The sequence below is a fragment of the Pseudonaja textilis genome, chromosome 2 (assembly GCF_049901715.1).
Source record: "Pseudonaja textilis isolate UNSWEBS1 chromosome 2, rPseTex1.2, whole genome shotgun sequence".
Classification (NCBI taxonomy): domain Eukaryota; kingdom Metazoa; phylum Chordata; class Lepidosauria; order Squamata; family Elapidae; genus Pseudonaja; species Pseudonaja textilis.
In genome coordinates this window covers 64,100,221-64,123,691 of record NC_141991.1, presented here as the reverse complement: position 1 = coordinate 64,123,691, position 23,471 = coordinate 64,100,221, and the positions used below count along the sequence as shown (strand labels likewise).

The following is a 23,471-nucleotide window of genomic DNA, read 5'->3' as shown; positions in this document are numbered from 1 at the left end:
GGGGGGCGCTTTGTGATGACCTCATCAGTGAGGAAGCAGCCATCTTGTCGGGCACTTTAAGAGGACGTCAGTCGTTGATCCCGGAAGGCTGAAGGGGGACCAGGTCGGTGTTGAAAAGCGGGCTAATTGTGTAAATTTTGTACGTGTTTCTGGAAAAGTTAGCAGTGATGATTTCTTATTTGGCGCCTTTTAGACTCGTCAGTTATTATACCATAATTTGTGATCTTTTAGAGATTAAAGACTGAAGCTGGTGTGCATGACCAGAACTCTTCTTAAAAATGAGTGAGCCAGAACTGTTGTTGGATTCCAATATTCGATTATGGGTGGTGCTTCCCATAGTCTTCATCACCTTCTTTGTGGGGATGATTCGTCACTATGTATCCATCCTTCTCCAGAGTGATAAAAAGCTGACTCAGGAACAAGTGTCTGACAGGTAAGAGGTGTCTTAAATAGTTGACGAGTGTCTCTTTAAATAATAATTATAATATACTATGTGCTACTGCCGCAAAAAACAACAGCACAATTTTCAATTGGTCCAAACAAAAACAAGATTTTCTTTGGGAGCTTACAGCATCCATACTGGTTTTTGCTCTGTTTCCAAGCATCAAATGAGGTGATATTTATTATCCCTAAAATTCATCTTTGCCATGGGCCTAAGGTATCTTAATAACTGTTGCCTCCTACATGAGCTTTTGAGAACTTTGAAAAATACACTGTATTTTTATGTACAGGCTCATGACATAGCAGAGTGCCTTCTGTCTGACTGCATCTAAATTATTGGACTTGTCAGTCTATATGAGATAGTTAAATCTCAGTGTTTGAATTAAAATATATATTGTGATGATTATACATAGAACCCATTGTTTTTATTACAGATTTAGTTAAAAAATCATGAGACAGACAAATGTATTACCCTTTTAATACATTTGCCACATATAATTATTCTTGCCATATATAAAAGCAAAAGATCCAAGAATGAATGATAGTGTTAATTTTTGTGATCGGCATCTGTCTAGAAAGGTTTGTTTTAAATATGTAATTTAAAGTTTGTTTATACTAGATAAATGAAATCAATAAATTAACACACAACTTAATTGATGGTTTACACTGGAAAATTAAAAGAAATTACATAATGAGCCTTGAATTATAAAATTTTGTATAGACGTGGAGTTAAAAGGTAGTTGGTAAATATGGTAATATCAAAATATGTGAAGCTTGAATGAGAATAAATAGAATGTTACTGAATATAGTTCAACACTGATCACAGTGAAAAATAAAGATGTATGATATCCTCTTTATTGTTTAATTTATACATTGATAAATGTACAAAGGATTATTATTGTGCCATTAGGAGATGTATTGCTTAGAGATGTGAATGTGCACATAGTTTTGTATGCAGCAACACAACACTGAGAACCTACATAATTTATAGCAGATGTTAAATACAATAAAAATCAATATATTGATTTGGTGTGTGTGTGTATTCTTAAGTTTTTGCGGGTACTTACAAGTATGGTATTCAGCTTTGTTCGGGTATTTTCTCACGTTATTATAGTTGTGCTTTTAAAGTTGTAGCAACGTTTCGGCAGAATCTCATCTGCCATCATCAGGCTTCTGTATTGTGTTCGTCTGTGAGTCAGACTTTCACAGCTGTTTCTGTTTTAACTTTGGTGCTAGCCTACTGCTGTGCCAGAATGGTTTTTTTCTTCAACCTGATTGGTTGGGAGTCTTGGTCTGTGTTTATTGGTCTTGGAGTTTGCTGTGTTCTGCTTGATTGGTGTTTCTAATATCTTCTGTCTGTTTTGTGGCTCTTTTTGTGTCTTGATTGGCTTGCAAGGTTGTGTTCCTGTATTGGAGGCTTTTAGTGTAGCTTGGCTCCGAGTAAATGGACGGCTATCATTTATTAGGAAGCTAGGTTTCATCTGGGTGCCTGGTTGGGGTGTGTTTGAGCTGGAGGTATCAGGGGGGATCTGTTTGTGCCCAGGTGTTTGCCTGGCTTGTGGTGTGGAGATTTTTTTGTTTGTGAGTGCAGGCTTCCAAATAATTGACAGTCTGGTGGAATCATCTCTTCTATTCATGCTTTCAGGTCTTTTTTCAATCTCTATGGCTTCTCTGATAATTCTGTGGCTGGGGTTTTCTATAGTGGCTAGGGTTTTGGTGCTATTGAAGCTGATGCTATGACCTGTAGCTTTCATTTGTTGGACTAGCGAGGAAGTGTGTTCCAGCTTTTTGACTGCATTTCTTGTGTTCATCTGGGCGGGTGCTTATTCTTCTATTGGTCTGTCCAATGTATGTGGCCGGGCATGATGCACAGGGGACTTCATATATGCCTTGTTTTTCCAGGTCAATTTTATCTTTGGGGTTTCTAAGGATGGCTGCTATTTTTCTGTCTGTTTTGAAGGCAGTCTTGATGTGATATCTGTGCAGTATCTTACTAATTTTGTCTGTAGTACCTCTTATGTAGGGCAGGACAGCTGTTCCATAGGTCTGTTCATCTTCTAGGTCTCCATTATGCCTCAGTGTGTTTTTGTGGATCAAGCCAGTGATTTTGCTTTTGTGGAAGCCATTGGCTGTCAGTACTTTGAAATATATAGTAAAGACTTGAAATATCTGATTGTAAATGTATTAACAGTGGCTAGGATTGTATTTGCCAAAAACTAGAAAAATGAGAAAACACCATCACAGGAAGAAATCATTAAGGAAATATTGGAATGTGCTGAAATGAGTAGATTGATATTTGAAATTAGAGAACAAGAGAATAAGCAATTTTATAAAATTTGGGATCTATTCTATCAATGGTTAGACAATAAAATACAGTAATGAAATATGTAGACTTTTAGAAAATAATAAATATATAAAGATGTACTTTTTTCTTATTGTATCTACAAAACGATTTTAGGATAGATTTGGGGTGATAATATGAACTGTTATAAAACAAACTAAGTAAATTATGATTATCTTGTAAAACATGAATAAATAAAAGTATAGTCAAATGATTGATTAATAATGATATTAAGGTGTTTAATTTTTGATTGAAAATATGATATTATATGCAATGTAATTGTAATTGAAGACTACGAAATGGAAGCACAAAACAATTTGTAAACCAACCGGCACACTGTATGTATGTATATGGAAGATGGCTTGATGTTTTTATGTTTTGTTTGTTTATGTTTGTTTTTAAAAACCAGTAAAAACTTAAATAAAATAAAGAAAGAAAGCACTCAGTTGTTACTTCACCTAAAGGAAGCGCAAACAAATCCTATTTCTTAATAGCTTATTGCAAGTAGAACAGCTATGAAATAAATGAAATAGGCACCAAACTTCATGATTTCCACAAAATAGCAGACTGATTCATAACTGTTAAGCTCTATCTTTAAATGTTTAAGGCTTGTGTTATCTTAAACATAAAACTGTTTATGGAGGATGTAATTCATGAAGGCATTATTAAAGGTAAATATAAAACATTGTTTGACGGTGTCAGCATAAAAGAAGGAAATAGTTCTCAATTAACACATTGATATTGACATATTGCTCCATGTCTTTCCTTAATATTTTCAAGACAATGTTAAGTGGTAAATGAAAACTAGTCTTGTTAATGTCATTAAGATATTTTCTCACAGTTTGCCCAAATGTAACATATACAAGTGCATCTTTTTGCTGGTTTCTTGTTTTCTTTCTTATTTTATGTAATGGTCTTGTTTTGTTTCAGTCAAGTTCTCATTCGAAGTAGAGTCCTCAGAGAAAATGGAAAGTACATTCCAAAGCAGGTATGTAAGAGGTTCCTATTTGTGAAATTGTTATTATTTTGTGTTGAATTTAAAAGCTATTACGTATGTTTGCCTGATTGACTAAACCAGATCTTCCAGTAAACATAGTTATGGTACTAACGGTGGTTCCTGTGCAAAATGAATGAGAAATCCACCCATTTCCAATTAACTAGTTCCTGTTCATGTTAGCTAATGTTCCAGCTACCATTGTTGTAATTAGCTGGGTATCTTTATCAGACTTATTACTATTTTTATTTTTTTCATGTAGACTTGTTAATAAAAATACTTATTTTTAATACTTAGCTTCCCTCTCAGCTTTTCATATCCTTTCATATTTAACAGCTGCAGGGAGTGAAAACAAAATCTGGATTATCAGAAATCTTGCTATATGGTGTTACATATAATGACTGCAGCTAGGATCACCTTTACACAGTGTTGGAAGAAAGAATACCATCCGAAGGCCTAGTAATTAAAAAAAAATTAAATGTGTGGAAATGGATAAGTTGACTATAGAATTAAAAGGAAAGGATTCTAAATATTATGCAATATGGGAGAAATGGTACGATTGGATAGAGAATAGAAATAAGAAAAGAAAATGTATATTATAGATGTATAAGATATAGAAATAGAATGTATAGACTGTATTGGATATGGAATGTAGTTGTATAAAAATGTCACAGCATTGAGATATGTAAAAAAGAGAAATGTAATAAAAATATAAAACTAAAAGAAAAGAAAGAAATCTTGCATCAAAAATAACACATTTTGTGCCTAGTTCTGCATCTTAGAAACCAAAAGAGAGAAAGTAACAATTAATTCACATCCTTTACCCTGATCAACCAGAATAGATTTGGAGAACTTTTGCAGAGCTTACAAATGGGTACAAATTGTGTTTAACAAATTTGTTGTAGCCACTATTGAGGGGCTAATCTTTGGGAGTACAAGGCCTAATTATGTTAAAGCTATAGGCTATGGCAATGATGGCTAACCTTTTGGGCTCTAAGTGCCCAAAGTGTGTGTGCGCACGCATGCCCAAAATGCAATGCACGTGATCCCCCATGCATGTGGCCTGCCTCCCGTGCATGCAGTCCATCCCCGTGCATGTGTGGCAGAGACCTGGAGACCAGCTGGCTGGCGAGAGGCACGCATGCATGTGCAATGTAGCTGAGCTGGGGCCATAGGTTCGCCATCACAGGCTATGCTGGGGGAAAAAACCTATTCCCAGTAAAAATAGGAGTTAAGCTTCTTTGACATCAGGGCCAAACATTGACATAGGGATAGATTCTCAGGGTCTCTCTAAGGAAAGTGAGGTGGCACCTTTACATTTGAACTTTTTAGAGCATACAAAATACATAGGAAAATCCTATTCCAAATGGAAATTAAATTAGGGTTAGAGTTAAAATTTCCTTGAAGTCAGGGCCAAAAACCAACCTCAGGCTTAAATTCACACAGGCTCTGGCAAATATGTGTGGGTGGTTTTTTGTATGTTTGGCCTATTGCTACAATTAACCACATGGGAAAATTCCATTAATTAAACGGATTAGATTCAGGGTTAGGCTTTTGAAGTCAGGGCTAAAAACTGATGTCAGGATTATTATTCACAGAGGGTCTTTAAGGAAAGTGAGGTTCATTGGGATGTATTTGTGAGCATAGTAAAATGCATGGGAAAATGCCACTCCCACAGAAAATTAAAATAGAGTTAGGCTTCCTTAAAAACAGACCCAAGTCAAGTCTGAAAACTGGTATCAGGGTTAGATTCATAGAGGTTCTCTAAGGAAAGTGAGGGTGACAGTTTTTCATTGGGAACTTTTTTGGCTTTTGAGAACATACATAGGAAAATCCCATTCCCAGTGCAAATTAAACTAGATTATGATTCCATTTAGGATTAGGCCTCCTTGAAATCAGAGTCAATACCAACACCAACTGCATCTTTGGCGCAGTGGTTGAATTGCAATATTGCAAACAAACTCTGCCCACAGCGTGGAGTTCAGTCCTGACAGGGCTCAAGATTGACTCATCCTTTCATTCTTTTGAGGTTGGTAAAATGAGAACACAAGATTGTTGGGCGCAATATGCAGATAATGCTTCTACATTGTAAATCACCCAGAGAGTGCTGTAAAATGTTGTGGGGTGATATATACACCTAAATGCTATTCTTATCAGAGTTAGGTTTGCAGAGAATCCTTAAGGAAAGGGAGAATGACAGTTTTACATTAGAACTTATTTTGGACCTCAGTGAAATGCATGGGAAAATCATATTCCCAATGGAAATTAAACTAGTTACTGGGATTTAGGGTTGGTGTTAGAATTATGCTTCCTCGGAGTCAGGTCAGAAAGCTGACATTCAGAGGTTCTCTATGGAAAGTGAAGGTGACAGTTCTTTGTTTGGACTTACTTGGGGACCTCAGTAAAATGGGTGGGGAAGTCCCATCCCTAATGAAAATTAAACTAAAGGTGGAAATAAGCTCTGGGTTACCCTTTTTTGAGGTTAGGGCCAAGAGTCAATACCAGTCTTAGATTCACAGAGGCTCTTAAGGAAAGTGAGGGTAACATCTTTCCATATGGACTTATTTTTGGACCGCAATAAAATGAATTGCAAGATTCTATTCTGAGTAAAAATTAAAAGAAAAAAATATTGATTGTTTTGAGATTATTCTTAGAATGTCCGTTCTCAGGAAGGTTCAATATACAGTACTTCAATCTCTTTGAAAGGTAACATTTTATTATTATTAATATGCACATCCAGGCCCATGAGGCAATCATATCTGACATCTGCTAATTTAAAATGCTGAACAATGAAAAGTAGGGAAGAGGACAATCCTCCAATCTTTTTGGTACTTGGTACTATTTCCGAATGAAGAACCTGATGATGAATTATTTAATGAAGATCTTGTTAAAAATACATTTCAGTTGTGTAGAAGGTGATTATATTTTACTAACTGAAGAACTGGGAACACCATACATTTTGAAAGATATAATCAGCTGCTTTTTCATTTATGCTGTGTATAAGCTGAGTGTCAAATAACATCAATATCAAGAAAAAAAATGAAATAATGCAGTAAGGTTATGTTGAAAACTCTGGAGATGACCTTTAAGTCCAGGAAACAGCCTGTGAGAAAGGGCAGATCATGAAACAGACTCCCATCCCATCTGGAGATATACTTTCTTGATATAGGGTCTAATAATATACCCATGTTATGCAAGGTTATACAACCACTCTTTAAGCACTCTTTTAACGTTTTGCCTGTTATACCATCTTCACTACAGGTTTACTATGATTAAAGTTTTTCACATTTATGACCTTTTTGTAATTTTTTATGCATTTCTTTCACTTCTGTTTTATTTTTCTGGAAGATCTTTGTTTAATCCTTTTCATCCAGTTGTATTTTTTTAAAAAATGTATTACTGTGTATTTGTAGCTTTTTTCTATATGCACATCATATAACATTTTCTCTCATTTTCATGTTTGTAGCTATCATTTTTTTATATTTAGTTTTCCTTATTCACAGTTCTTTCACTTCTTCATTCTAGCAAGTGTTCATATTTTCTGTTAGCATAACTACACGCTCTTCCTGTCATACTGGAACATAGTTTTATCACCTTCCCCTAACATCCACTTTCTAGTCATTCTGTTGTGAGATTAAACCCAGTCTTTGATAAATGTCTTTTTGCCTTCAGTCCTTCCTGACCCGGAAATATTATTTCAATAATCCTGATGATGGCTTCTTTAAGAAAACTAAAAGAAAGGTAGTGCCTCCTTCCCCAATGACAGGTATGTAAGAAGCCTTTCTGAAATAGTTGCATTCATGATATTAGAAACATTTAGTTTTGTTTCAGGCTTAGAAATAGCTATTTCTAATTTGATTTGATGGCTGATTTATTTAGACAAATAAAACAAGCTAGATATCTTGCATGATAAGTCTTTCTCCTTTAATTCTTGAAAATTGTGCAGAATCATCTGAAGAGGGATAGTTTCCCTTTATTATCTCTCTCTCTCTTCAGATAACACATAATACTAGAGCTCGGAACACTTTAGAGTAACAAATACAGTTGAATGATTCAGGAACTTGCATTGTGATTATTCTTTCTACTGAATATCAAGCAATCACTGACTATGGTTTAAATTGTGATTTAAGCAAAGCATTCTAAATACAGTCTGAAACGGGCTTGCTTTATAGTGGTACATTTCAGCTATAGTTTAGTTTGACATTCTGGTTTGCTGGTTCTCAAGCAGCCCCTGTTGTCCTGTCCAACAGAGACTGCTTTCTGGAGTAGATGCAAAATCAGACCATTCTGTCAACAGCATTTCTGCCATTCTGGAATTCTACACATATAGGGAATTATATGAATCCAATGAATCCTGATTAATTTAACATTTTTTTATGTATGAGGCTCTGACCTCAGTCATCATATTTTTTTTCCTATCAATTTAAAATTTAAATGAATTAAACAGTAAGTGGCAGGGATATTTAACCTCCAGAACAAAGTCACGGTGCCCTCTACTTTAGTACTCTAGTCTATAAGATTGACAGTGTAGTCATCATGGCTAAAGCTAAGTTAAGCTCCTTCTTTCAAACAAATGTAGTTATCATTTACTTGAACTTTCCTCTAATTGTTTTGCAAGAATAATATGTTCCAACTTCTTGAATGGGATAAAGCAGTTTGTGCAATTTCAGATTCTGATCCTAATAATTAAGACTTTGCTACCATTTACTGTTTTAAAAGCTACTTTACCCAATTAATGCCCTTAAAATGAGAGGCCATTAAAAAGAACAACTGAGATCTATTAATTTATGTATGTACATCTTAAGGGTACTTATACAGTACTTTTTATTTTTAAACAAGTTAATTTTAAAACAATTCCAAATGAATTTAGGCTAAAAAAAAACACCACTCATTAATTTTAGTGAAAGAAATTCACAGGCTGTTTATAAAAGATGTGAAGACTTTTCAGTGTTAGGCTGGTGTAGCTGAAATTTTTTAAGAGATATTGACAATGTTTACAAGAACGGTAGCTTATAGATAGGCCTACAGGCCAGTCATTCTCAAAAAGCAATTACTATTTAATTATTTGATTTTTATCCTATCTTTCATTTAAGACCTCATGACAAGGTACGTAACAGTCCCTCAATTAACTTTTCCCCACATAAGAATTTAATCTGTGGGGTAGATTGTCCTGAGAGTGATTCATGCAAAGTCAACCAGTGACCTTCTGTAAGTGAGGGTGGACTACTCTTAACACTTTAATCGTTGTACCAGGCTGACTTGGCTAAATAATTAAAATGGAGATTAAGTCAGGGTGATCTTTTGTTTCATTCTGTTTTTGTATTCAAAGCTTTTCAGAAATCCTTCAGTGGAGACAAACTGCCTTATTTTCACTTGAACTTTGTTTGCCTTGCAGATCCTACCATGCTGACAGATATGATGAAGGGGAATGTAACAAACGTGTTACCTATGATTTTAATTGGTGGTTGGATCAACATGACCTTCTCAGGCTTTGTCACGAGTGAGTGTCAATCTAGGGTTCCAAACCTACCTCCAAAAACCCTTGAAATACTTTGCATGCAAGATGTGGCATTCTAGAGATCCTCTACAATTTTTTTTTTTTTGGGGGGGTTGTTTCGATTTTTTTTATTAAGTAAGTACCATCTTGTGAGTGTCAACGCTTAGGGATCACATAGATTTTTTTCAGTGTCTAACCTGGTCTCTCCACAGTGCACCTATTACCCCTGTAACTGAACCCATCCACCTTGCTGATGGTCTTCCTGTTTCCTTCCACCCTGCCTAACATTAGAGCCTTCATATAGTTTATCTGAAGTAAGATAATTGGAGCCTTGAGTGAAAATTTTAGATTAATTTATTGGATGATAATTTTTTTTGTTTTGAGGGAGCTATGGGAACCTTGCATAAATAATTGTTAGCTTTAATTTTCTTCTTTGAAACAAAAATTGCAACTTACACTGAGATTGCTTTATGGCTTAGATTATAACATAGTAAATATGAGGAAAGATGATCTTTCTTTTGGAAGTAATTGGAAGAATGTGTTACACAATTTATCTTGCTATTCTCATTTGCCAATACTCTACACTAGCGAAAATGCTTCTGCTTTGTTTTTGTATTAATTTGCACCTTTCTTGACATATATGTAGCACTTGTTACATATTTGCTTTGTTTTTGGAGTTATTTGCTTTATACTTAGTGTGTTTCCTCTGCTTATTCTATTTTTTGAACTTTTCTTGTTTCTCTGTTTTTCAATTTTCCATTCTTTTTGTTTTTCAGTTCTGTTTTAAGCAACTTCTCATAATATATCTCCTTTTATAAGGCAATGTGCCATACAGAATAATTCTCTTTTTAACAGAATTCTTTTTTAAACTTTTGCAGCAAAAGTCCCCTTTCCTCTGACATTGCGTTTTAAACCAATGCTACAACAGGGTATTGAACTGCTTACTTTGGATGCATCTTGGTAAGAGTTTTTCATTCTTTGACCTTATTTGAAGCGGATCTAGGATCTTGTACATGGGGCCCTTATTATTTGAATAACACATAATTTCTTTGATTTATTAGGGTAAGCTCAGCTTCTTGGTATTTTCTAAATGTCTTTGGACTTAGAAGCATTTATACCCTCATTCTTGGCCAAGATAATGGTATGTTATTTTTTGTCATTTAAAAGTTTTACAAGACAAGATAAAAATTCAATCCATTCAATCCTCAGGAGATTACTAATCTATTACCTTTTGAATGAGTCATGACTTGACATAAATTGCATCCATTCAAGAAAATACTTGCTTGTAGCTTTAATTCAAAAGGATTGTGAGAAACCCAATTCATACATACTATGCAATTTGGAATTCATAACTATTATTTTTCTATCCTAAATATGTTTCTCTCTGCTGACTCTGTTTGAAATAATTTAAGTGTTATGATTGCAAATCAAATTATTCATGTTAGTATCTGCAAATTAAAATGTACTTCCTTAGTCCTACTTAGGTGTAAAGCTTTTAGCCTTCAGTTTTAATGCTAAAGAAAACTGAGCCTGTTGTTTATACATAATTGGCTGAACACTGAAAGGATATTTCATTACTTACAGAGATGAATGCTGGTTTATCACCTTCCAAAAAAAATTTTCTGTTAGGGTGCTTGTAGAATATACTATAACTATCCACTTGTTTTCATATTTCTAGCTGCTGATCAGTCCAGAGTAATGCAGGAGCAGATGACAGGAGCAGCCATGGCCATGCCTGCAGATACCAATAAAGCATTCAAGGTACAAGACTTTTTTCCAACTGCTGAAATTAATTCTTCAAATCATAGGTAGCATTTCCTTGAATGTTCAGGGAAAATGCTTTTAAAGAAAGAATAGCTATAGAGCATGCTAATCTGGAATTCATAGCAGGGATGCTTGCTGAATAATTCTCTAGGACAGTGCTTTTTAAAGGTTTTCTTTCAGGACCCTTTTCTACTTTTAAAAATTATTGATGATCCCAAACAAGCTTTTGTTTGCTTGGGTTATATTTATCAATATTTATTGTGTTGAAAATTAAATTTAACACTTTTACTGCATCTCACGATTATCTCATTTAATTTTAGTATTATTTTCCAATATAGGCTGGCAAATAATTTTGATTTCCCAGACCCCTCCCCCCAAGAGGATCCAGGGGCTATATGTTGGAAAACACTGCTCTAGACAATAATTACATTAAAAATTCATATTCACAAAAAGTATTTTTTAACTATACTGAAACTCTTTGGAAATGTATTGGCATATTGCCAGTGAAAATACCATTCACGCGAACTGCTTATTAATTTAGCAGGTATCAAAATATTCAGTTAATTCAGAGCAGCAACTAAGCTCAACAAACTCCATCAGTGCTTTGGAGAGTTTGGGAAGAAACTCACATGACTGAATTTGTTTACGTTGTGAGCACAGTGGAAATATGAGGAATTTACTTGGTAATCTGTAGAGCTACTTCAGTGTTCATTTTTATTGAGAGAAAACGACATCAAAGTCCCTATGAATCTTATTTGGATAAAAGTGATATGTTATGCAAAATGTGGCCATGATTATAATATGTTAAGCATTGGCACCAACTGACATATTGGCCAGGAAGATTGCTGGTTAAAAGTTCAGGCAATTTTTAAATAAGTTAATCATGGATATATACCCAACTGCTCAAATTTAAAACTCGTAAGACATGATATTGAACAAGACCTCTCCATCAATTTCAAAAGAGCCAGGGTAGCTATTTGGTGTATTCTACTGGTCTTATCAGTGCTCTTTTTTTACCATTACAGACAGAATGGGAGGCTCTAGAACTAACTGACCACCAGTGGGCACTGGAGGATGTTGAGGAAGAACTCATGGCTAAAGATCTCCGCTTTGAAGGCATGTTTAAGGAAGAGTTGCAGACATCCATGTTCTGAGGACCTTCATTTGGTTGACATTAAATCAGTTATGTTTAATAGCAGAAGTGTGTTCTTATTCATGACCAGAATAAATTTGATCAGAATTTCTGTGAATTATGTAGCTGCGGGCAAAAAGTCTTGCTTCAAGAGCATCTTCTGAGACTAACTGATGTTTTTGAGTTATCTTAAAACTTGTGCTAATCGTTTTTCATTGATCAAACGTAAACTACTAAACTTGTAGCCCAAGCCAAACTTATTGGAAGAAGAATTTATACGTTGTGGATAGCGGAAATGTATTAAGAGTTCAATACAGTGCTGCTGTATCTGTTAAATGTCGCCATTTCCCAAAAGATGGTTTAATCCTGAAGTTCCTTGACAGCTAGGGCTTAACCCCACTACATTTGAGAAAGTACCTATCCTTAAAGACTTGAATTTAGGTGGTATTTGGTTATCCAGATGTTCAAGTCTTGGAGCTTGGCCAAGAGCCGGATGAAGAGTCACCTTTTCCTTTCTAATTTTTCTCCTGTCATCTAGGTAAACACAGTGCTGTTCCCAAAATGGATAGTAAATTTCACTGTAGTAAATATCACTCACTAGAATAACCTGCATTTTAATGTTAGAATGGAATACTAGTGAAGTATGGATTAGAATCAGATAAATTCCTCTCTTTATTGAGATATGTTTTGATGGATTTTTAGATTTATAGAAAATGGGCTTTCGGTCTTAAATTAATCCATCCTTAAGGGACGAGCATTTAAAGTTTCAACATGTATATGAAATCAGATTCTTTATGAATTATGTTCATAGCTTTTGGAGTAAAGAGTGTTGTGTGTATAATCAAGACAATACATGTTCCTGAGTCCACAAGGCTAAAGCCAGATTGATTGAATAATTTTCTTTAGGTATCAGCCAAAAGTTATACGTGGCTGTGGCTCAGTTGTCAAACTGTGACACTAAAGTAGCAACGCATTAAAAGACAAGTTCAAGATTTTTTAACCGTGTGGTGTATGTACAGTATTTCCAATATTTCTCGTTAGTTTTTGAGAATATCATTGGCCTTGGTCTACCCTTGTTAAGTCTGCAGCCCCATGAACTTCTCAACCAGTGAGTCCTTTGCTGAGAATTCTGAGAAGTGATGCGCATTGCACTTGTTGAATTATGCTGTATCGTGGTTCTGTGCATCAGCAGAATAACAACAATAAGCAGTTCATTACCATTGAAATGGCAGTGCTATATAGCAAGTAAAATGAATAAGCCCATAGATCACATTGTCCCAACGGAAACCTGTGGGGATGCATGTTATATTTAATACTGTTACCATCCTTTTTCTTTCACAAACTAAAAATAGGAATGAGAAGAGGTCCTTTTTTCCTTGTTCCTTAACTCTATCCAAAGTTGAGCAGTTTAGGGAGGCGGGAATTATGAAGGAAGTGAGGTTTAAGCCTTTCTTCCTCTCAGATTGTTCAACTTACTGCAAGCACTGATTTCAAACACTTCAGGTAATATCTTGAGTTGTTGGTTCTGATGAAGTGGGATTTAGGCTTGGCCATGGCCTGTGGACTAGATATTTCCCATTGCTGTCTTGGGGGTGGGGGGGTGGGAGGATATATATATATATGTGTGTGTGTGTGTGTGTGTGTGTGTGTGTGTGTGCGCTGTGAAGCTAGCTATGTCAGTGAAGCCCATAGGAGCATCCCCATACTTTGTTTCTTCTGCTGTAGGCAGGGTTTCTGTTTTAGATTCACAACTTTAATTCTATCTCATGTCTCACGTGAAGATTATTTATTTTGTAATTAAGGTGTGAAAATTGCTTCTTTTTTTTACTTTCAGGGCACCCTTCTATCTAGTTTAGGCTTGTTTAAGTCTACTTTATGCAACCAAATATTTTTTCAGCAGTAATACAACTTGATTTTTATCTCAGTGCCATTTCCTTATGAAGAAAGTAGAAAGCCTCACCTCCCAATAACTTGAAAAATATCCATGAACTCTTTTTTATTGCATGTCTGGGTTGATGGGTATGGTTATTCTGTTCCAGATTCATAGCAAATGTCGTACTTAAGTTGCACTTTAGTAATACACATTTTTATATGATATATAAACAAATTTATACTAGTGTGCTCATATCAAATAATTACATGTCCTTATATCAAATGATTTAAGAAGAACTTGAAGAAAGTAGCATTCTAAAGATTGAATGTTTACTGAAAAATAATAAATATATCTGTAAGGTATCTCAAGTATACATAATGATATATAAAATATCCATCTTCCTGGTAATCATAAAGCAAATCACTAACATGATGGACTCAATTTTAGATTTTTTTGGTGACTTGTTAAGCAAATGCTGTAGTCATAAAGCCCCCCCAGTTATTAAGCAAATGTCACAGTCATTAAGTGAACTGATTGTTCACTATGGGGCACTTTTACAAAAAATGGAAGTAAACACCAGGTTTCAGCAAAATTGTTGTAAATTGTGGTTATGTGACCACAAAATGCTGCAAACAGCCATAAATGCAATGTATTCAAAATGCAGTTATGAAACTGTGTGTGTGTGTGTGTGTGTGTGTGTGTGTACGCGCTTCTGTTAGAACAGAGTTGTAAATCTCTTGGGGGAGGTCTGCTGGAACATTGAACCTCGTTAAATGACCAGTCATAAATCAAGGACTTACCTGTATTTGCTTTATATGAAGAGAGACAGGTCACAAGAAGTCAACTGCAACAGTTGCCAATGATTGAGCTAGAAACCAAACTATAGGTAATGCACCATATACAGAATAGCCTTTTCCCATTCTGGATGTGGATAACATTAGAATTATGTGTATGGATAGAACATTCCCTGGTTCCCTTGTTGACATAATTTTAAGGTAACAATATTTCCACTTAAATTATGCTGGTATTTGTATATGCTCCTTACAAAAGTGGACCTTACTTGAACTGCTGAAAATGTTTATGCCCTTAACGCATGGCCTATTTTTTGCCAAAAACAAAATAGATTAATATTTCTTATAATCATCATTATCCGATAAAGAACATCTTGATGCCTACTGTTTTCTTCAATGGTCAGTAATATTATTTTACCCCTAAAACGGCTATGATAACAGGTAAAAGCTAAAAATCCACCAAATCTTTTAATTTCATTCCAAACAAAAATTTGAGGCGGTTTAGAGAGGATGGAGGAATGTTCTTTTAAACTATACATTTACGATCATGATGAATTACACATTTTTTTCTCTCCTTTCTTTCCTGTCTCACATGAAAGCACATATGCAGCTTGCTTCCCCAGAGTAATTCATCAACTCTAGATGCACAAGTTCCTACCATTAATGAATTTTTAGATATAAAAAATAGATTATTTTACTCCACCACCAGTCAGATTTGTTATTAGTGTTTATGTCTTCTGTGTTTCCTTCTGTGAAATTCATCCCATGATTCAAACCTGTTTTTTTTCTCGTTTAAAGACATGCACATTTGCTGTTTGGCAAAAATTTAAAAAATCGTTATGTCACAAGAAGGCTTATATGCAGTATCTTTTTTGCAATGGAAACTGACCTTGAAGGGTCAGCATTTAATTACTGTTCATTATCTGACAGAGAAGAAAAAAGAAACTTCATGCCAATATTGTAAGTTGCTTACTTTAATTGTGCATCTGGCAAAAGTCAGGATTGCTTGCATGGTTTCAAATGTTACTACCAAATCTTAAAAATAGCTCACACTTCACACCACCTGCCTAGTGAAGCTGGTGCAAGGTGGAGCTGTTTAATCTGTACTCCTCTTCCATATCCAACAAGGTTTCAATGATAGCTTCATCTTCTGGGCTGTGTTCTAGGACCTTTCGGAAAGTGTTCCTCTCACCCAGATGGACAGCTGAGGAGTCATCTGCAGTGGAGGGAAAAGTGCATAAAAAGCTGGTTGTTTGCTCCAGATCCTTCAAAATAACAGAATGAGGGTTTCTTTGCTCATTCTGAAGAAGCTAAAGAATTTCAAACTGAATTCCCATTACAACAACTCTTCTCACATCTATTGTAACAGTGTTGGCTATTTCAAATGTGGATGGGATATACAGTATTTTGAGGGCTTGCCAGTTTGTGAAAAGCTAATGAACTAGGGCCGTGATGGCGAACCTATGCCATGTGTGCTGGAAGTGGCAAGCAGAGCCGTCTCTCTGGGCATGCCAGCCATTGGCCGTTGCTCTTCCGGGAGTGTATGCGTGCATCAGCCAGCTAGTCTTTAAACCCACATGTGCATTAGAAACCGGAAGACCTGGTGGCTGGTGCGCATGCACGCCAGGAAGCTAAACTTCCACTTTCTGGCGCTCCCACGTGCACACGTTGGGGAGCTGCTGTTCTGATTTCTGGTGTGTAGCCACCACTGAACTAGAGGCAAGAATCTAACACATGCATTTATGGAAACAAAGTTCTAAAGGAACTTTGGCCTTCCCATCACATATTTCTATCTTCCCACTTTTAAAGTTGTGTTTTTCAAGCCAATGCAAAATTAGCCATTGCTATTTTTCAGAGCATGGCTTTTTAAAATCCTTATTTTGCATTCATTTTGTGCTTGACATCCGTATTAAAACAAAATTCTGCAGAAAACTTGATGTTCATATTCTTTTTGCTTCTTTAAGCATGCAGTGCTAATTCCCTTCATGGAACCAATTTTTAAAAAGAGCTATGGAACAGAGGAAATATTGCTTACCAGCAGACATATCTTCATGATCCTTTGGATTTTCTGGAGGAACATCACAGGAAATTAGGTTTGTTTCTGACTTCATGGATCGTTCATCAGTTTTGCTGAACAGCATAAAAACACCTTAACTGAACACTAGACCAGGACATTTCCCATTGTAAGAGAAACATTTGAAAACAATCCAACCAATTTCACAAACAAATGAATTTTATCCCAGTATTCAAGTAATACAGATGTCTCAATTTTCAGGTATGCTATCCAAATTCATTCAGTGTAGCTATTTTTATACATTAAGGCAGGGCTCTCAAACTCCTGGCCCACGGGCCGGATGCATCACATGCTGGCCAAGCCCATGCCTGGTTTAGTGAAGGGGGAAAAAGTCCCAATAGTCACGTGATGCCACTTGTGATGCCATGAGGTTGACACCCCTGCATTAAGGCATAAGCCCATATAATTTGTGCCTAGTAAGATGTAAAGATACCTCCCCGAGCACTTTCCCAAACTGTCTTTTCAATGTCTTCTTAGTTTTACCTGAACATATTTTTATATACAATTTTTAAGAACCGCATCATTATAAAAATAAAAGCTTTTTTTTTTTAAAGAAATGCTTCTTAGTTTGAGTTTGGTCATTGTGAATTCTGTTGATCTCTACTAAAATACAAACCAGGCAAACCTTAGCCTCCAACTCCCTTACCATAACAAATACCTGCTGTATTGTTTTTTTTAACATGTGGCTTGCTCTTTGAATAATGATCATGATGTAGGGGACTAATAAAAATAGAATACCAATGAACAATGCAATGATAATTTTAAAAAGTTATATAATGATTGTGCCATTTATTTAGGGGGCTTTTAACATCATTATACTTCAGGCTACCACCAACTGCCGTATGATGGATATGATCAATTCCATCTTCTATGTTATGGATGTCCACATTTCACAGAATAAGGAGCATTGATTCAAAGGGCTGGTCTTTTTTACCCCTGTGGAGCCCACTCTAGCAAGTTTGAGCTCAACCTGTCCTCTTAAGGATGTCTTGCAAAGCCTGCCGTCTTAAAATAGCATCTTAGCGATCGAGATTTCATCTGGAAACTGATACAAGTTCATCCTGTTTCAGTTTACAATGAATAAAATGTATTTGCCTGCTGGTAAGAGACCAATATGGAGTTTACTAATTTTCTCTTGGCAATATATTCCAGAGTTGATGAGCTGAGTGAGATAGCAAATTTTGACCAGCAAATTAGGTTATGGTATATATCCTTTGATTTTGCTTTGTGTTGTTTTTTACCATTTGATCTTGGGCGTCAAAATGCCCGGAGTCAACTCTAGCATCTATCTACCCTGTTCTTGATTTGCAGGAGCCAAAGTTGTCAAAAGAAATTCAGATGCTGCTCTTATATAATATCACAAATCAAGCCTGTGACGGCAAAGCGTACCTTACTTGTCCTTTCTTCCATCTCTCACTGTCTTGTAGGCTGATTAAATACTGCTTGTCAGCCATAAAGATTGGGGAGTGCAACCATGTATTTTCCTTACTCATCAATGGTTCCCGTTTGGTACATGCAATACTCGAGGTTACCGTCACTGGAAAGAGATTTGACCTAAGGAGGGGATTCTCTTTTTCAGGAGAAGAGACTGCTGAAGATGGCTGGGGGTAATACACAGTTGGAGATATTACCTCTCCCTTAGAATTAAGGATATCTACATTAGGGGGTGTAGAAAGTTGCACTATTGGCAAATCAGAGTCCTGGTTGTTGCTGGCATCTTGGGAAGGAAGGAAAGGAATGGAGAGATCTTCCATTGCTCGATCAATAGCTGCTGCTAGCTCCTTACGGCACCTACTTAACTTTTCAGACATCTCACCTGAAAGGGAAAAATAGCCAATTGTCCAGAAGTCTGATTGCTTATAGAAAGTTGTAATTGGAGCAAACCTATAATATTCCTCTGCCAGTCCCCTCCTAAAACTTGTAGACTGGTACTTCGTTTGGTCATTCATCTCTATATATAAAACTGGGAAGATTTATACCTCACTCTAAGCATGGCTTTCAACACAATAATAAACAAAAGCATTTTGTCAATGAGGATATGTTGTTATTTTAATCTAAATGGACACTCTATTTGGACATGGCATAGAGACCATTTAGGGTTTGTGCAAGCCACACTTTATAACATATAGGCTGTGAAAATGGCAACAATTGATTTATAAAAATCCAAATAATAGCAGTTTGGGGAGCAGGTAACTTACAAACAGTGACAGTACATTATTAACCAATTTTTTGGCTTAATTCTTATCTGATCATAGCCATACCACATTCATACAGTACAGTTGTTTAGCAATGTCTGAACCAGGTCACTTTGATCTCTCCCACATTCTCCCTCAAAATTTGGAGGACATCCATCTCCCTCCTAGAGTGATTTGCTGAATTATGACTGTGATACTTGAGTGCATTCTTTATAATGAATCTGAACATAGCATAAACACCAGAGATAAATTTTAGTTTTCTCTAGGTCTCCCTAAAATACTTCCGGAAGTTAATTCAGAAGATATAAACTTTGACCAAGAAATGATGGCTTCATATCTTCTCCCAGGCATTCAACCTGTTGAGACAGCCTGACTCAATCATTACCTATCAGATTATAATAAGGAGAAAGGAAAAAGAATCATAAGCAACCCCCTCAGCAACTTTGGAGAAAGATTGATCACAATTGTTGTTAAGACTTATTAATGACCCATCTAAGCTTTGTGAATAGTTTTTTTTAAAAGTGGTCATCTGCAATTTATCTTAATATTGTGTTGCTTCAAAAATTTTATGCCCCTATTCTCTTTAAGTTTATTTTTACTACTTATATAAAATCTTTTCTGAAGTTTTGCATTCTCTAGAAATCCCATAATCTGTTCATAAGATACAAAGTATCTAAGCAATCGCTTGTGATGATATCATCAAAATGTAAGGGATGCCTAATCGACTTTAAGGGTTTTATAGGCCAGTGCCCTTTGTAATCCAAGTTTGGGATCCACCAGACCTGTTTATCAAGGCTTCCCAAATGCAAGACAAGTACAAGATAAAAGACCAATTGCACAAATCCTTTTGTTTAGCAAGAAAGTCATAGGCTGAATTGAAAGCTTCCCAGCTAAGAGCTTGGTGCCCCTCCTCTCCCTGTGAAAGGTTTCAACTGTCACGGAACCTTTGTTTCTACTAGAACTTTCCTCCAAGATGGGACTTACTGCTTTCCAATAGCAATTTATTATTAATAAATATTACTTATTTAGTTAATAAAAAGAATTATTTTCTTATTTGAATCTGATAAACCTAATCAGAACTGATCTGGATACTAAAAAGAAATATCTTTATTGTCTGTCCCAGTGCTTCAGAAATCATTGCATATAACTCAACATTGTAAGCCTATTTCAGATAATCATTAGTCATTTTTCTCCATAAATGGCCTCAGTTAGATGACAGTCTTAAAATTGTAAAAGGATTGACGAATCTTCCTAGGAAGTGAGATAAGTAGACTTAAGTCAATCCAAAATTCTTAGTAAGATTAATTTCCAAGAAATAGAGAATGAAATCCTCCCTTAGAGGCCAAGAAACGCTGTATAAATTTACAATTCTAGTTTCAGAAATTACTGAAATTACATACACATTGCAGCTAGCTACTACTATATTCCAAGTTAAAGGGAAAAGGTTGCTGCACCTTTGGTATGGCTTGATAGAGGCATTACTATTCAATCAGGTAATGAGTCAGATCCTAGGATATACTAGAAACCCTCATTCTCCACACAGAAATACCAAAGAGAATATATTTTGTGCAATCTGTTCCTCTTTATTTTATTCTTTATCTTTACACAGTAAAACAATCCAGTGCTAGTCTAAAAGTGATCTTGATACTATACAGTATGTACACACCAGCTAAGATTCAGCCTGGTCAGAGGCAAATCAAAATTCCTAATACCATTTGTACAGCATTTAGAAGAAACTTACTTCTATGTACTTACTCTCTGATCATACTTAAAAACAGTGAAGATTTTTGCTTCAGTATGCAACAGAAATATATACGGTTATAGTTAATTATAAATTGCTTTTTGCATTTAAATATTTATTCCATTATCTCTCCAAATATTACATTTAAAAGAATTATAACCCAGAAAAACAGAAAAAAGCAAAACCATAAAATGTAATTTGACATTAGCGTTTAAATAATTCCAGCTCCTTTTCTCTGCCCCATATGTGCAAGAAAATATATGCAGTTGAGATAAAACCTCAAACCAGTTTAAAAATTTGGAAGCACAAGCAACTCAACCAAATAATAATTTCAGTGCTTTAGAAGAATCACCTGCAAATCTATATGGTAATCATTGGAAATTTGAATATGAACAGAATAAAGCTGACAGCAATGATTCTTCCTCTGCTAAAATCTAGAGAATATTTGATCACATCTAATAAATTCTGCAAAAATAATATTGGGTCACTGGTGACTATAGCCTGTGGGAATGCAGAGAAAAGCCTACATAAAATTTATTTGTGAAAGAAATGATTCTCAAAAGTGTTGAATGAATTTTTGGAACATACTGTCAACAGAAAACGGAAATAATTTCATGAGGAATTAATGTGATTTCAAAGCCATTTCCATTAATAACAAATCTCTTCATTATAATGTGGCATTTCAGGGGATTACTGAACTCTCTTAGTTTGTATAGATAAGCTACTACCAAGTACATTAGGGCTTAGTGAAAAGGATGTGGATTAAAAAGACACATTAAGACCATTTTTCTTTGGTAACTTTTAATTGATGTGGTAATGGATAAACAGAAGGGAAATTACTCAAATAAATAGGAATAAAATGATGGGAAATAAAATGAATGGCTGAAACACATCCAAAATAATTGGATTTTTTTTTTATGGCCTTCATAACAGAAAGGGATTGAGACCTTTATGTGATGCTGATAAAACATTGCATAAATGTGGAGAAAAGGTGTCAAATGAGCATAAAGCATTGCGATCAGATGAACATGAAGAATAGGGTTTTTGAACATTGCTACAGGAAGGAAATATTATCTGTATATTACTTCTAAAGGATTGCTTTATAGGCATTGAGTCTGAGCATATGGAAACTATTTTTGCAATACTTCTTCGGTAATAACTTTGGACCAGGAGAAATACTTTCTCAAAAAACAGTCTGATAATGACATGTCCAAAACGGATTGACACAATGTTGTGGTAATATGTGCTAATCAAACTGAAGCTGATGTCCACATATTGCACTTCCTCAGCACACAGATATCTCCAAGATTGTACACTGTTCACAATGCATGAAATTACACAATTTGAAGTTGCAAACCAACACAGCCATCTTTTTCTTAACGTGCATTGCTCCAGTCATATAGCAGTTCTTAATTCCACACAATCTTCATAATACAAAATCAGATTTAGACAACGTTTTATTTTATTGAACAGTTAAGATAGAATTTGATTAAAAACTCTTAGGTTAGAGAATATGCCCAAGTTTGCCATCTTATTGCTTCCTCTATTTTTCAGTGCTGAGGCATCCTGCGTTGTCCAGTAGCCTACAGGGGTTCAAAATAAGTCCTCAGATATATTTTTATATTAGAGAATATCCACACAAATTCAATTAGTATCCATGCCATCACATTCTTCAGATTCTGATTCCATGCTTGGGCAAAAAGAATGGCTCCCCTTGAGCTTGACATCTCTGCGCTGGTAAAACAGTACATAGGCTGCCTTTGTCTGGAAGAAAATGATTGAAAATAATAATAATAATAATAATAATAATAATAATAATAATAATAATAATAATAATAATAATAATAATAATAATAATAATATATATATATATATATATATAAAAAATCAATACCTAACAGAAAAATTGTAATGAAACTAGCCTGTAAAGCTCCAGGACTCGAATCTCTGAAATATACATATACATGTCTACACAGAAGTCTTGACATCTTCTCTGGCAGCCTCCTCTAAGTGCTACCACTATTGAAATGTGGCTACTCCCTCACAGGACCAAATTCCTTAGAATTGGAAGGACCAAGGACTCATTGATAAACTTTCTAAGGTTGAATTTGATCTTGCTGCTTCCATTCAGGAAGATCTCCCTATTGCCAGCTTCCTTCTTCGAGGTGAGTGCCTTCCTAGCCAGTTACCAGAGCTGACAGGGAGCCCTTCTGAACAAACAGTAACTCTGCTTTCCTGAGATTCAACCTCAGCCAAACCATAACAGTCTCTTGCTAAATAATCATCATCAACTCACTGAAACACTCTGTCTTCATCTCCCAAATTTTGCAGGGGGTATAGAATTGTATAATGGTTGATGGTACTGCCTGCTGCCTGCTGCTGAGAGGTCAGATAAGACCAGAAAAAGTATGCTCTTCAAATCGAAGTCACAAAAAGGTAATTGAATGGAACAACAAATGATATTTCCATCCTATTATTGGTTGAACCAGGCCGAAACCGGTAGAATACCACCACTGATCACCACCCCCAAAGAAATGCTGACCACCCCCAGATCCAGCTCATAAAGATCCCCTGACCACCTGAAGAAGCGAGAAGGGGCATGTCACAATCACAAAAATAATGGGGCCA

General features: G+C 35.5%; 3 protein-coding genes across 4 annotated transcripts in view; 1 reads left to right on the top strand and 2 right to left on the bottom strand.

Annotated features, from left to right (window-relative positions):
- The first annotated feature begins 60 nt into the window (after positions 1-60).
- Positions 61-12,232, top strand: EMC3 (ER membrane protein complex subunit 3). 2 transcript variants are annotated; one of them, XM_026725798.2, is made up of 9 exons: positions 61-103; positions 232-433; positions 3,713-3,770; positions 7,449-7,542; positions 9,172-9,276; positions 10,152-10,233; positions 10,335-10,414; positions 10,952-11,034; positions 12,063-12,232. In XM_026725798.2, exons 2-9 carry the CDS (start codon positions 279-281, stop codon positions 12,189-12,191), a joined length of 786 nt encoding a protein of 261 aa, XP_026581583.1. In that variant the 5' UTR covers positions 61-103; positions 232-278; the 3' UTR covers positions 12,192-12,232. The 2 variants fall into 2 exon arrangements, with proteins under 2 accessions (XP_026581583.1, XP_087780238.1); XM_087924112.1 differs by having other exon boundaries at positions 61-139.
- A 3,668-nt stretch (positions 12,233-15,900) lies between these two features.
- On the bottom strand, positions 15,901-18,904 carry C2H3orf62 (chromosome 2 C3orf62 homolog). The gene is made up of 3 exons (XM_087924113.1): positions 18,297-18,904; positions 16,869-16,963; positions 15,901-16,049 (listed from the first exon to the last, which is right to left on the bottom strand). The coding sequence occupies exons 1-3, from the start codon at positions 18,854-18,856 to the stop codon at positions 15,901-15,903; spliced, it is 804 nt and encodes a 267-aa protein (XP_087780239.1). The 5' UTR covers positions 18,857-18,904.
- A 1,760-nt stretch (positions 18,905-20,664) lies between these two features.
- The window catches only part of USP4 (ubiquitin specific peptidase 4), a 46,505-nt gene continuing 43,698 nt past the window's right edge, over positions 20,665-23,471 (bottom strand). Inside the window, exon 22 of the mRNA XM_026725776.2 lies at positions 20,665-22,607. Coding sequence (XP_026581561.2) covers positions 22,488-22,607 — 120 coding nt within the window. The 3' untranslated portion in view covers positions 20,665-22,487. The remainder of the gene's footprint in view (positions 22,608-23,471) is intronic.